Raw genomic sequence first — 15,367 nt, forward strand, 5'->3', positions numbered from 1 at the left:
TCCTAGATAATGTGATTTATTATTTATGCAGAGTAATGGAAGCAGATTTACAGACAATTGTCATTGATGTGCAATTATCGCCGTTCGCCGTGATTCTACAAACAACTGAAAGGAGAGCATAGAGTCCATCAAGAACATGGAGCAGGAGAGCATGAGTGTTAGTGAATCTAATATGGTCGGAAGAAATTGTCCATGGTAGAATCATATGTAATAGTTCTCATAATTTGCAATCAGTAATAATAAATCCAGAGTTAAAAAAAACAATTAATTATTTAGAAAATCTTTATATTAATTTTGATAAGTAAGGTTAAAAAGCACATTGTTCATGTATATGAATTGTAGTCAGTTAAAGCCAGATGATTATTTATCATCGTCTTGATTGTTATGAATTTAAGATATAATCGCACTTACACAACCAAATATAAGCAAATGTTATTTCATTAACAATCATTTACCCTCTCAACATATAATTCACTCTTTTTCCTTTCTTTTAATTTTATTATATCCTATTTACTTCACAACATTATAAAACACAGGTTGGATCTTAATTGCAAATAAGAATAACGTTTGGGCAAAATTTGCAAAACTCAAGACTTCAAAAAGATGTGAAATAACATTGTTGTCAGACTAAGGTGTCGCTCGACACCTACACCAGTTTTGTTCTCCAAGTTCGCTTCTTTGGCATAACTTCTCTACATGCTCCAAAGTGCTCCAAATCACTCCTAATTGCTCCATTATACTTTAGTATGTGCCCAAATAGCTCCTAGTTCTACAAAGACTCAAAAAGACCCTAAAAAGAAACCAAAAGACTCTAAAACAAAACTTATATCATGGTTAAAAACCATGTTATATTAGCAGGATTGTCGGTGTTGGATTTCGCCGATATGGAGGCCCATAGGAAAGCCCGCTAAGGAACGAGACACAAGCTTGTTAATGGGCCTAACGCGAGCCCAGGAAGAGAATTTTGGTGTGACGATGAGTTAGGCCGAAGATAAAGTTAAGAGATCGCGGGCGAGATTCGTGGAGAAGGTTTAGCAGAAGTTCGAGATTGTTTAGTTTAAATATTCAAAGCTTTTAAAGAAAAAGAGATAGAGAACTTTATGTAACAAAAAACGCAAGAAAGATAAATAAATACAAAATCCAATTCGTTGTTCTTCATTGTTCTTGTCAATTTACACCGAAAGTCTGCCCAGATCATATTTCTCTCTCCAAACAATCTAGTTGTTGTTTCTCGTATCAACAAGGATCATCATATGATGCATGGGTATTATCAACATTAAGTATATATGATCCTACATTTTTCACTTTACTAGAAGGTGAATATTATTTTGTAGATTAAGCACAATGTAATTCTAAATATTTTTAATGGTGAACAACAACAGTGGCAGACCCTGCAAAAATTATTAGTGGTGGCAGATTGTCACTAGGTGGAGTCGGAGTCTCTACCTTGATCATATTTTAAGTTGTTCCCAAACTATTTTGCCACCTAAACTTCTTTTACCTAGTGTAAATTTGATACATATATGTATATTACTGGTGGCACTTGCCACCAGAAACCATAACGTGGGTCTACCCCTGAAAAACGACAATTTTAATATAAAACATGCATCATATCATTCAAAACAAATATACGAGTCTGGAAGAAAAATAAATGGTGTGAAATGAATCTCAAAATCCATAAATTACAGAAATCGATTATGTATTTTTTCCCTTTCCTCTTTCGAACTACATGTGTATAGATTTCAATCGAACTACAACTCTTAGTAGCGACTGGTTTAAAACGACAGAGTTTTTTTTTTTTTTAAGCTGGGTTGTGTCGTTAATGGCAAAAAAAGATAGAATAGTACAGATCTGTAAATTGCTGGTAACGGTAATTTGATTTGGGTTTATAGATCTGCAAAATAAAAAAAGGAACAACAGTTGCTACTTCAAATTAAAAATTGGGTTGCAGCGACAGCCTCCCGAAAGAGGCCTTTGTCGCTCTTGAGGAAATTCTGGTTTGAGTGTGGGTTCGATGTTCTGGTTCATTTCAATGGACATACATCTTATACGGATTGAGTTATTGGGTTAACTTAAGCAAAAACTGTTAAAACTTTACTACAAAACAGATTTCAAATTGTGTGTGGTTAGGGGGATGCAAACTTTATTTATGTGTGGTTGGTTCTTTACGAAGTTTGAAACTTTTTATTGTTTGAACTTCATTTGGGAAAGTTGGTGGGACTTTCGTTCAAAAATTCGGTGGTGTGATATATTTTTCGGTTTTAAAAATACAAACCTAAACTATTTAAACTATATCCATATACTAATCATTTGGTTTAGTGGTCAATGATTTAACTCTTTCTATTCCAAGTGTACGGTTTAATTCATCAGAGGTTTTATAATGATGCAGCCATGCAGGTAGAACCGTGGGACTCGAGTGTGTCACATAATAGTTCTCCATCCTGGTGTGGTATATAAACTGTCCGTTGTGAATCTATATGTTACGAGTAGAGCTTCGGTTGTGGATTATTCCTTGAAGTCATTCATTATGATCGCATGTGCTACTATCTACTAGCTAGATTCAATCGATTGATCATCATTTTAAGTAGGTACAATTAAGTAGAAACATATTAAGCTATTTTACCTAAATTACTTTCAGTACATCATCATGAATATTCATGATTTAGCACAATTATTCTAGTTTTGTTTTTATCAAAAAAAATATTAAAATTTAAAAAACTTCCACAAGTAAAACCAAAATGTCAAAAAGTTCTAAGAAAATCTATCCGTCACTTGAATAATTGTCTACAATGAAAAATATTAGAGATTTCTCGTGTTCAAATGAAGCCGTGCCATGTGTGTGACTGTGTCCCATGTGACACAAGATACCAAATACGATATGAATCTTGGCATTGTTATGAACTAAAACCACATGGATACCAAATAATAGTACCCTTGATCTTTATCTTAATGACCATCCTCTTTATTTGAACTTGTAATCGGAGAACATACTAAAGAACTTATCTAGTTGAAACTTTTCAGACCCCATATCTTTGATCACATCTTCCGTAATTTCTAGCTGCCAAAGACAGAAAAAACTAAGAACACAAACAACTATTGTTTTCGATAGAGAGAATATGCACTTTAGCCAAATATAATAATGTATTTAGTATGATCTCGTGATTTAGGCATTGACATAACTAAAGGGAAAAACAACTTACCCAATCAATGTCATAGATCTTATCAATGGTGTCGTGAAAATAACGCCCGTCCTCCGAGTCTTCTATCAAACCATTTTCCTTCATTTCATCTACAATTTTTGCTGCCAGTGGTACCTAAAATGTACAAAAGTGTTACGAATAAAATATCAAAGAGACACACTAGGAAAACGCTTATCAAAGTTACTCTCAATTTGGTTTTCTTTGAGTATCTTTTAATGTTCATTCCAAAGAAAAACATTTATATTATATACCTTACAATAATCATCTTGTGATTTACACTCAAATGCGATCAGCTTCTCAAAAAATTCAAATGAAGGCTTAACCCCGACATCTTTATGCAGCAACCGACACATCTCAAAAGCGTTGGCCTTCCCAGGTATATCCTGATTCGAATCAAAACAAGTCAGGAGAGCCACTAATTAGTTTCAAGGCAGATACCAGAATCCCAAATCATCTTATTTCAGTGTCACAGAACCGACCATATATATATAGTAACATTTGCTCGTTTCAATCAAGTCAAACAACGTTTTCGGGTCGATGGAAACAAAGGTATTATCCCTAAACAAGTATGGTGTGCCAAATGACTAAAGATGAACTCTTTGGCTCGAGTAATTTTAATGGACCAAAAAAAAAAAAACATAACTCTGTCACACATTAACTAGTAAAACCTGAATTCAAAAATACCTCACCTTGTTGTATTCGATGCTAATTGCGTAGCTAAAAATGAGGTGTGAAATATACTCATCCCATGCTGCATATAACTTAAATTTAGATTTTAAAAATATAATAGTTTCGTAGATGTAACAAAGATTAGTGTTTTCTTCCATATGCATATATAAGACAACTTACCAGTCCCTTTTAGTTCCCCAAGTATCCTCTTAGCATCAAACATCAAATCCAACCGTCCAAGATATTTAAATATTGGTGTCAATTGGTCTAACAAAGAAGCTTTAGTTATGTCTACAGTCTCTAACAGTGTCGTAAGAAACTCATATTGATATGTCACACAAAATGCTTCCAGGTAATTCACTACAAAATAATCCCAAGAATTAAGTGTTAGATGTTTTTTCTTTTTAACAAGTTTAAAAAACATTAATTCCGTACCTTCCAAGCTCGATAGCTTGTCCCATCTGTCGATGATTCTTCGACCAATCTCCTCGATCTTTTCTTCTTCGTCGAGTTTAATCCACGAAAGCATCTCATAGTAACCAAGTCCCGATGAAGAATCAGGAAACGCCTCCTTGATTGTTCTAATAAGAAACTGAGACTTCTCTTTCCCATGCATATCTATTAATCTACAAAGATCAGTACTATACATTTCTTCTTCTATTGGGATACCTTACTTCTTCATAAATTCGAAAACACTCATGAGCTTTGCTCGATCTTCATTAGAGAGAACGGATTCATCATCTGTTTGTGTAAAGAATCCCCATCTCGTACGGGGTAATATGGACTCTTCTATGTTATGTCCTGCGAATGATTTATAACTTTCTACGCTCACTATTACTCCCAATCTGCGAAGCGTTTCAAGATCTTGATTCCACGTTTCGCTTTCAAGTTTTGGTTCCTCTGCAATGAAGCTGAAGCTATTAAAATTTGGACCAATAAAACCCTAATTTCTTCTGGTTCAAGATGGTACGAAAATATGACGATACCTTGTTTGATGACTGAAGAAGTGTGAAGAAACCGGGGAATCTCAGCCGTTCGGTAAAAGATTCCGGCGTGACTCGCGGCGGCTGAGGCTGAGTTTTGACGATATTTAAACGCGAAGCCGAGGAGGCTGCTTAAGCTTTTAGTCTTTAATGCTGCCATTTTTGGAATCGGAAGCGTTTGAGGAGAGGAAGAAGTGAGGATGAATAGAGAAGTAAACTCAATCAGAGAGAGAGAGAGAGAGAGGGAGAGACGTGATGAACAAGGAGATTTTGTGACGGAATAAAAAAAAGCCTAGGGTTTTAAGGGATACATTTTTTTTATGTGTGTGTATTATAAAACTAGTTTGCCCATTTGACAAAAGGGTTTTAACCCTATAAGAAAAAAAAAAAAAAGAAAACCCAAATTATATATGGCAGACAGTGTAAGAGTCCCTAGCGACAGCATCAGTTGTTGTTTCCGGCTCCGCCGCCGGAAAAACAAAAGAGAAGAAGACTTGATCAGCTCTTTACCTGATGTGATTCTCCAACATATCCTCTTCTTCATTGAGACGAAATTTGCCATCAGAACTTCAGTCTTGTCAAAACGATGGAGGCATGTATGGTGCGATATACCTGGCCTCTCCTTTGATAACGTAAAGGAAGCTGCTTCTACAAACAAAACCCTAACGCAATACACAGCTCTCAAGATGATGAGTTTTCATCTCAAAACCGACATGGAGAACAACGTTCCCTACATCAACAAGTGGATCGAATTCGCCATGTCCCGCAAGGCCGAGAGCATATCCTTGGATTTCTCTTTTCAAAGTGAGTATAAGATTGCTGATAGCTTCTACATCTATTCCTCTGTTAAAGAACTTAGCCTTCAGTCATACTTTGTTCATATGATGCCCAAATGGGTGGTGTCTTGGACATCCCTGAAGAAGTTGTCCATGCGTTGTTGTTGTCTCCAATCCATTGCTAACATTTTATCTGGTTGTCCAGTTCTCGAATGTTTAATATTAAATCAGTGCAAAAATATTAGCTATGTTCTTGATGTCAGCAAAGCGCTGCGGTTGAGAACATTAGAAATAAAGCGATACTCTGCAAGTATAGGGCCAAGGCATATTGTGGCACCACAGATCCATTGTCTCAGAATGATAAACTCTGAGATGCCATGTACTTTGGTTGATGTCTCATCTTTAAACGAAGCTAAAATGGACATTTCCTTCGTCCCGGTGAAATGGAACTTCGAAAAAGTTTTCCCTCGAGTCATTAATTTGGTAGTAGAGATGCTAGAAAAGTTACAGAATGTTGAGAACCTTACTTTTGGGGGGAACTATCTTCAAGTATGTTTCCAACTCATCCTTGAATTACTTATTTTTACTAATGTTGGTCGCTCAGTTAACTGTGTGCTGATGGATTTAGCTTGAATGTTTATATCTGACCAATATGTGTTTCGGTTCACTATCTTTTTGCGCTTTATGTTAGATTTTATCTCTTGCCGAGGTTTCCGATGTTGAAGGCCAAAACTTTGACTCTTGAGACAGTAATCTTTCGGTATGTTATTCCTGGTATAGAAAGATTGTTACAAAACTCACCTGAGTTAAAGAAGCTAACAATACGTGCATGGGACTGCAACACCATATCGGTAAATTTACCATAACCTTCTTTTGATAACCTTGGTCTCCCTTTTAACTATCATCGAGTTAGAATAGTTAATACAAGAACCATTTTTTTTTTTTTTTTAATGTTGTCTAGGAGGAGTATCTTGACAAATATTTGACGTTGCAAGGCTTGAATCCAGACCAATGCTGGAGATCAAAAGATGGGGTGATTTGGAATAGATGTCGTCGGAATGTCGAGTCAAAGCACATAACTTCATTCGTAAAACTTTTGCTTAAAAACACAAAGACATTGGACAAGATGGTCGTACAGTTGGACGAACGTTACCTTAAGTATAAGGTTAAAAAGCTAAAGATTCCAACACTTGCTCACAACAACAATGTCTCCATTGTGCTGATGACATTAAGTGAGTAGTTATTAAGTTTGATTCCTATATTGAATATTTTTACATTAAACCTCATTTGTATTTAAATATAAAATAATTTTTAAAAAACACATCAATTTTTTTTTTTTTTCATGGTTTGACAAAGTCATTTTCACTTTTCACAGAGTAGCCACATGGTGATTTTAGACAATAATACCCTATAACCAAACTATTTTAGTTTAGTTTATCTTCTACCAAATGTAACAGGTTTTTGTTTCAACTAATTAATTTTAATAATATATAAATAAATAAATTGAAGAGAGAAGAAACGATGAAGAAGTAGAGATGATTTGTGGTGAGAAATCCATTGTTCTTCTTCTTTGTGAGAAAAAATAACCACATCTTATTTCTGACCAATAAGGCAATCAAAAGATTATAATTCATTCATTTTCAGAAATTTCCAATGTAATCGACTTAAACCAAAGATTTTTTTTTTATAACTTATGATTTTAAGTTTTTTGAATTTAAAATATATTATATATGCTAGATTTACAAGATTTATGTGTAAGAAAAATTATAAATGTACAAACCAAAAAGATTATAAGAAAACTGTGAATGGTGGCTGCAAAATTTTAGGGTTGCAGAAAAGAAAAATCAGGTTGCAGATGATTGCAAAATTACAAAAACCTCCTTCGTTAAATTTCTTCTATGTACATGTATGCAATTTATGGTATACCTAATATTGATTATAAGTACGTATGTTAGATTATGTACTATTGTGGAGGTGTTGTACACAATATTTAGTTGTACATTAGAAACATTTGGTTGATTTGACTTAAATTTCAGAAATAAACCTTACAAAATTTGTAACTATAGACCCAATATCATAGGATAATATTGTTGTACAATCTAAAGGGTTGTCGGTTGAATTCTTCTTTAGACCATTATCTTCTACAAGATGCAGACATTCCTCTCTTGGTTTGAATATATGATTGATATTTGTATAATTTAAAAATATATGTTTACAAGTCCTTGTACTATTTACATGTTCACAACCAACACAAAACCTATATTGACGTGAGTATGTACACAATACATATATTTTATTTTTACAAGAGTTGTATATGATAATACGAGAATAACGTACATAAACTAAAAAATATGGGATAACTTCTTTAACGTTTCTAGTTTGTTTAAACATAAGTTCTGAAAGTAAAATATCTACTATTTTAATTTTGAAAATGAAAGAGGATGTGATGTTGCATCTCTCATGTACATAATCACTCGTGTACGTATCATAATTTCTCATTGTTTGACTTACATCCTTATTTGTCATTGTTTGACTTACATTTCTACATAACCTTACATAAGGTTGAATTTTAAATATATAGTCACATATGTATATTTATCTACATTTTCAGTCAGCATATTATGATTAAAATTTCATTTTCTTTTATTTGATGTTTCTTTAGTTTTTTCCTATATAATTTATAATACAATATAATGGATCTTAAAACATAGAACAAAAAAAGAATTATAAATTAGCAAAAAAAATCATGAAAGTGAAAAGAGAGAAAATGGAAAACAAGTAAATAATATAAATACGATTATATATATATATATATATCTAAATATATTTATTTCTTGATTTTAATTCTGTTATAGTCAAATATTCTACTTTAGCTCAATATTGTTGTAGACATATATGATGAGATACAAGTACATGAAACTATAGTGTACGTACACAATAATAACTTGTTTATTATTATATACGTACACATAAGTACTTGGTAATGTTATTATGGTATAAATATAATAATACTAATTATAGTGTACGTACACATAAATACACAAGTTATTATTGTGTATGTACACATAAGTATATGGTAATGTTTTCTCAAAGCTAAGTGAAACCATATGTTGCCTATGTTTTATCTTAACTTTTTTAATAAAATCTCCTTGATAGCCCTCCAATCCTTACCCCAAACCATTCATTTCACCTTTACTATACTTTTTGTGATTGTGTACGTAAAAGATTCAGCTTCAAATACTTCTCAGGTACACTAGTAGTTCATGTACATGATGTAGTGATAAATGTATATGACATAGTGATATACGTACATTAGGTATATTCAATACAAAGATGATTTGATTTATCAACATATTCTGCTAAATGTTTTGATGGTATATTTGTAAAATATATGCTGCAAATAATGTTCTGTATGCATAGAAATTATTTTAAATGTGTATGTACACATAAGAACACAGTTTATTACCATGTATGTAGTAATCTTATTATATAAAGCATGGTTTCAAAAGTTAGTAACTCATAAGATCGTGATACGTGTTAGATTAACACAAACTTCTAATTCTAAAAGAAAAATAAATTGTAAAACGAAAAACAATTCAACAAATTAAAAAAAATCATTGATCATAAAATAAATGATAAAGAAAATTTTACAATAAAGATAAACGTAGTTCTAGGCCTACCCCTAAGAGAAAAAGGATAAGTAGTTTCTCCTATCTTTGTCATATATATATAGAGAGAGGGAGAGGTCTGTGACACCCAATTTCTTAGACTTGCGAAGAGGTTTAAAATAATTTATTTGGCCACTTATGTCACCAAAGTGCACTTATCTTTTCGGTCAAAGGTCCTGAGAGAACTCCAGATTTAAGCGTGCTTGAGCTGGAGTAGTCTCAGGATGGGTGACCTTCTGGAAAGTGATTGTCGGAACTGTGCGAGTGAGGATAAAACACAGGGAAATATCATGTGGTGATTTGTAGGGACAGTAACAAGGCTTTAAAATCTCCCAGACGTAGCAAACCGGCCGTCAGATAGAGATGGGCTCGCGGGCCTAGTCAAAGGACATGAGGCCCATTAAGGAAAGTGGGCCCATGGACTGGGATTGGACATGGAGCTCACTAAGAAGTTGCAGTCGGGGCGTTACAAGTGGTATCAAAGCCAAACCCAGACGAGTATGGAGTCGAGTGGGCTCACACCGTCGGGGGTGATGGTCTTGGTGCGCAACGAGGACATTGCGACTTGTTAATGGGGGTCAATTGTGAGACCCCGGTTTTTGAGACTTGCAAAGAGGTTTAAAATAATTTCTTTGGCCATCTATGCCACCCAAAGTCCACTTATCTTTCGGTTAAGGGTTTTGAGAGAACTCCACAGTTAAGCGTGCTTAAGAAGTGGCTGTCGGAACTGTGAGAGTGTGGACAAAACACATGGAAAGATCATGTGGTGAATTGTAGGGACGGTAACAAGTCTTTAAAGCCTCCTGGACATAGCAAACGACAGTCAGTTATGGAAGGGCTCACAGGCCTAGTGAGAAGACGTGAGACCCATTTAGAAAGATGGGCCCATGGACTGGGATTTTACATGGGCCCATTGAGAGGTGGCGGTCGGGGCGTTACAAGTGGTATCAGAGCCGAAACCAGACGAGTGTAGAGTCGATTGGGCTCACACCGTTGGGGGTGACGGTCTTGGTGCGCAACAAGGACATTGCGATCTGTTAGTGGGGGTGAATTGTGACACCCCGGTTTCAGAGACTTGCGGAGAGTTTTTAAAGAATTGATTTGGCCACCTATGTCACCAATAGTGCACTTATCTTTTCGGTCAAGGGTTCTAAGAGAACTCCACAGCTAAGCGTGCTTATGCTGGAGTAGTCTCAGGATGGGTGATCTTCAAGGAAGTGACTGTCGGAACTGTGCAAGTGAGGACAAAACACAAGGAAAGATCATGTGGTTATTTGTAGGGACGATAACATGTCTTTAGAACCTCCTGGACGTAGCAAAACGGCCGTCGGTTGTGGATGGGCTCACGGGCCTAGTGAGAGGACGTGAGGCCCATGGACTGGGATTGGACATGGGGTCCAATGAGAGGTGGCGGTCGGGGCTTTACAAGGTCATTCTAATGCATCAAACTCAATTATAATTTTAAAACATGAGTACTACAGATGGAAACCGAAACTTTGAAAATAATGAAAAATCAGCCAATAAAAGGAACAGAACTGTTATGAATAATGTTCAGATTGTTATGATGGAGAAGGCGCTTATAGATGAACCTCATATGCGGCTAAAACTAGCTACACTTGAGGCATGGGTCAACAAACTAAATCAATGGGTAAGTATAAAACTCATATTCAGCTTCATTTACATATTTTCCAATCATTGACTAATATTATTTTACAAAATATAGGGATCCCAACATACCACTATGCAGCTAAAAAATTGGTAACAAATTCAAAAAAAAATTTAAAAACATTTCCAAAAAATTTCATCTAACAAAAACAGATATTACAGGATTTATAACAAAAGATCAAAAGAGGTTAGAACTAGCAAACATTCAAATCCATCAAATTTAAACACATATCTTGGAAGGAAATCTTACAGAAAGAAGGAAAATTAAAAATATTTTTGATGTCAATCCATCTACTAGAGAATGTATTGGTAACATTCAAGATAATCATGATCTAAACCAAAAAAATGAAGATGTCTCTGATAGTATGTCATTCAATATCCTTTACTAGAATAATTATACCACGAGAAAATTTTAATTTCGAAATTACGAGGGATTTGTTAAGTTACAAGATCACACAATTGATTTATATGGTACGTATGTAATTTTTAAATTTAAAATTATATGAGTCTTATAAGTATGTTTCATATTTTTTAAATACAGATGCAATCAGATATATTCAGCATATGGACAAAAGTGATGTTAGTACTACTACACCCACTTTAATTAATGTCACTATGACTCTATTACTAGAAGAGTAAGTTTGATGCATATATCATTATTATTTTATGTAACTATATATTTTATGAATTTTAATTAAGTTCAGGAGTTAATATTAATTTTTCTTACATGATTAAGTGGAAATGAAATACCTGCAGCATTATGGGCATAATAAGCAGAACTCTTGGAAGACAAATATAGTGGAGAGGAAAATAATAATATCGTACTCATCATGACGAGCATCTTGGTCAAGATATATCAAGGTGAAATATATTTGTCAGCATCCTCAGGCACTAAATTTACTTGAATCATGATTCTGATTCGGTTGATGCGTTTCGAAAGAGGTATTTTCTCAGATCTTAAATTATATTATATATTTATAAATATATTTAATTCATGTTATAAAGTAACTTTCCATTGTAACTTTAATAGTTTGAGGTATGATGGTGAATGTTTGGTTAATTTGGGTGGCATAACTAAACAAAACATACGTCCAAAGACCAATCAATTAATGATATTTGGGAATATGTCTCATCAGATGAACGTAAGGTAAAAGTATTCTTCTTTTTTACTTTATAACGAACATATACTATTGAAAAATGAATAAAATTATTAAGGAAAAACGATTTGTATCCCTCTATAAACTTTCATATAGCACCACAACTACACAGATCATAAATCTTGATTACAGTCAATACAAATGAAAAGTTACAGTCCAGTTTCCCCATAATTTTAAAGTTCAAAACCTCCATCCCCATTAATGTTGGTTAACTCGGTATATGACATAAACCCAGTGCCAAACCAAAAATCTACTAGAATAAACCGAACTGAAACATGTTTAAATAAAATAAAAAAAAGCATCTCCCTTTGTCTTCTTCACTCCTCACATTCGATTTCAGATCTTTTTTTTTTTTGGTAAAAGGTTAAAATTTTATACCAAATTTTCTGTTTTTTCTGTACAAAAGAAAAAAATAAAGAAGCTAGAAAGGAAAGCTAATACAATGGAAGTAAAGAGCTAGAAGCGAATTTGGGGAGGCAGTCGATCCTGGCAGCGAAATAAGGCGATTTCGAATTGTACGATCCACCTTGGCTTGTAGCTTTGCGGAAGGGGTGGAGACGTTAGTGAAGACTCTGGCATTTTGTTCTTGCCACAAAAGGTAGCTAGTGACTTGCAGGACAAGCTTGAGGAGGATAGACACCTTGGCTTGAGGAGGTTGCCGATGTTGAGAAATCCAGGTGGAGACTGCAGATAAATCTGAAGGAGGGGAGGGTGAAATCCGAGAAGCAAAAGCCCCCCAAGTCTCCTTAGAATACGTACATGAGAAAAAAAGATGTTCATGACTTTCTATCCCAGACGAACAGAGGACACAGCCCGGAGGTATATTCATCCCCCACGCTAGTAGTCTGTCTCTAGTAGGTAACCTGCGTTGAAAAGCCAGCCATGTGATTAACGAATACCTCGGAACCGCTGCTTTAAACCAAACCGTCTTACACCAAGGCACTTGAGCAGTAGGAGTTCGAAGTTGCTCCCAAGTTGCCTTAGAAGAGAAGGTGGTTGCATATGTGTCTGCCGACCGTTTCCAGAGATAAACATCATCCCTGCTGTCATCATTTGGAGGAGAGGTGGTCGTAAGAGTGGTCATAAAGTCTTGTTGGGAAACTGATCTGGCAGCAGACAGCCTCCAATCTCCATTCTGCACTGCATCAACTACTCTTGCACTCAGCTGAACTCTGAACTGGCGGGGTCCATTTCTCCCAATGAACTCGATTAACGGGCCATGTTCACACCAAGTATCATGCCAGAAGGAAGCCGTGCGCCCATTTCCAATATCCCACCGCATGAAATCCTTGAGAAAATGTTTGTGTTTTAACATGTCTCTTACCGCTCGAGGGAGTCTTTGAGAGTCTTCCATAAGCCAGAAACTTTTCCGGTGGAAGACGTTGCCTTTCAGCCAAGCAACCCACAGTGAACCCGCCTTTGCAAAGAAGTTCCACAGCAATTTCAACTGAAACACTACCTGGAAGTCCTTCAATCGCCTGATGCCTAATCCTCCTTCTGCCTTTGGTTTACAAACATCAGCCCACGCCACTCTCGCACCCCGAGCAGACTCAGTCTTATTTTTCTTGAGAAAACCAGCACAAAGAGAATCCACCTTCTCGTAGAACTTTTTGGGTAAGGTGAAGACGGAGCTCCAGAAGTTGACCATACCGTAAATCACCAAAGAAATGAGTCTGATCTTACCAGAGAAGGATAAGCTTTTAACGGTCCACGCATGCAGCTTCGATGTTATACTTTCCAAGAAAGGCTGCAAAGTTGCGAAGGAGATCCTCGCGGGGTTGAGTGGAAGTCTCAGATAGCGAGTTGGAAACGACCCCACTTTAATTCCTGATAATGCACTTAAAATATCAACTTGAAGCTCAGAGTAGCCCCCAAAGAAGATTTTTGACTTAGCAGGATTCATATCTAGTCCACGGAGCGCCCTGAAGTGGTGCATAACGTCAGCAATCCCCGTCAAAGAGTGGCGAGCACCGTCCGTGAATACCAAGAGGTCATCAGCAAACAGAAGGTGAGTTACCAGGGGAGAAGAGCAGCGAGGGTGCAACCTGAAAGTACCAGAGGAAACTGCAGCTTCAAGTAACCTCGATAAGAATTCCATGACCATTATGAAGAGGTAAGGAGAGATGGAGTCCCCTTGATGTAAGCCCTTTGCCGCTGAAAAGAAGCCTGCCAATTCTCCATTAATCGCGATAGAAAACCTTGGCGAGCAGATACATTCTCGAATCCAGGAACAGAACAGCTGAGGAAAATCCTGAGCTTCAAGAACCTTTAGAACAAAATCCCAACAAACTGTGTCAAAGGCTTTCCGGATGTCAACCTTAACCATACAACTCTTTGGACAACTTGTCTTTTGGTAGTCTCTTACTAGCTCCGATGCTAGGAGCACATTTTCTCCTAGGCTTCAACCTTTCAAGAATGCCGCTTGGTTTGGACTGATGCATTCGAGAAGAATAGGTTTCATTCTGTTGGCAATAACTTTAGATATGACCTTGTAGATCAAATTGCAGCAACTAATGGGTCTGAAATCACTCAGCCTGCTAGCCCCATGTATTTTAGGGATAAGAGCGATGATGGTGCAATTGAGATCTTTGAGAAACCTACCATTACGAAAGAATTCTTGGACTGCAGAGATTACCGAGGTTCCTACAATGTCCCATGAAGCTCGAAAAAACTCCACCGGAAATCCATCTGGGCCTGGGCTCTTGTTTAAAGGCATTGCGAACACCACTGCCTTGATTTCTTCGGGGGAGACGAACTTCTGCAGGTCCTGAACCTGAGTATCCGAGCATCTAAAAGGCAATATCCCTCTAAGCTCATCCACTGAGACTGGCAAGACTGGAAGCTCAGTGTTCCCCGGAATACCCTTGAAATAATTTGCTGCATAAGCTTTGATGGTAGAAATATCAGTGATCCTTGTTCCATCCTGATCACACAAGAAGTGTATGTGGTTTCTCGCTGCCCGTTGGGAAACAGATTTATGGAAGAATGTGGTGTTCCTGTCCCCCAGATGTAGCCACAAAATTCTGGATTTTTGGCGATAAAACTTCTCCTCAGCAGAGATCAGGGTTTGCCAAAGAGCTCGAGCTTCATGCTCCTCCCTAACAGCTTGAACATCCGGGTTTGATAGCAACAGCCTTTGGAGATTTGCAACCTTATCCGCTTGATTTTTGACTCTCAGACTGATATCACTGTAGTGTCGTTTGTTCAGGAGCCTAAGAACCATCTTTAACTTGCGCACAGCCCTAACAA

General features: G+C 36.3%; 1 protein-coding gene and 1 pseudogene across 1 annotated transcript; one reads left to right on the forward strand and one right to left on the reverse strand.

Moving 5' to 3' along the window:
• Positions 1 to 2,962: 2,962 nt before the first annotated feature.
• LOC147941155 (pentatricopeptide repeat-containing protein At4g04790, mitochondrial-like) lies at positions 2,963 to 5,059 on the reverse strand (annotated as a pseudogene).
• Positions 5,060 to 5,262: 203 nt separating this feature from the next.
• Positions 5,263 to 6,868, forward strand: LOC104704520 (putative F-box/LRR-repeat protein At3g18150). The gene is given in 4 exon segments (XM_087458400.1): positions 5,263 to 6,177; positions 6,320 to 6,336; positions 6,338 to 6,479; positions 6,590 to 6,868. Coding segments are annotated over 4 exon segments (1,353 nt in total).
• The last annotated feature ends 8,499 nt before the right edge of the window (positions 6,869 to 15,367 follow it).

The sequence above is a fragment of the Camelina sativa genome, chromosome 7, assembly GCF_030686135.1.
Source record: "Camelina sativa cultivar CO46 ecotype springtype chromosome 7, ASM3068613v1".
NCBI classification, from domain to species: Eukaryota; Viridiplantae; Streptophyta; class Magnoliopsida; order Brassicales; family Brassicaceae; genus Camelina; species Camelina sativa.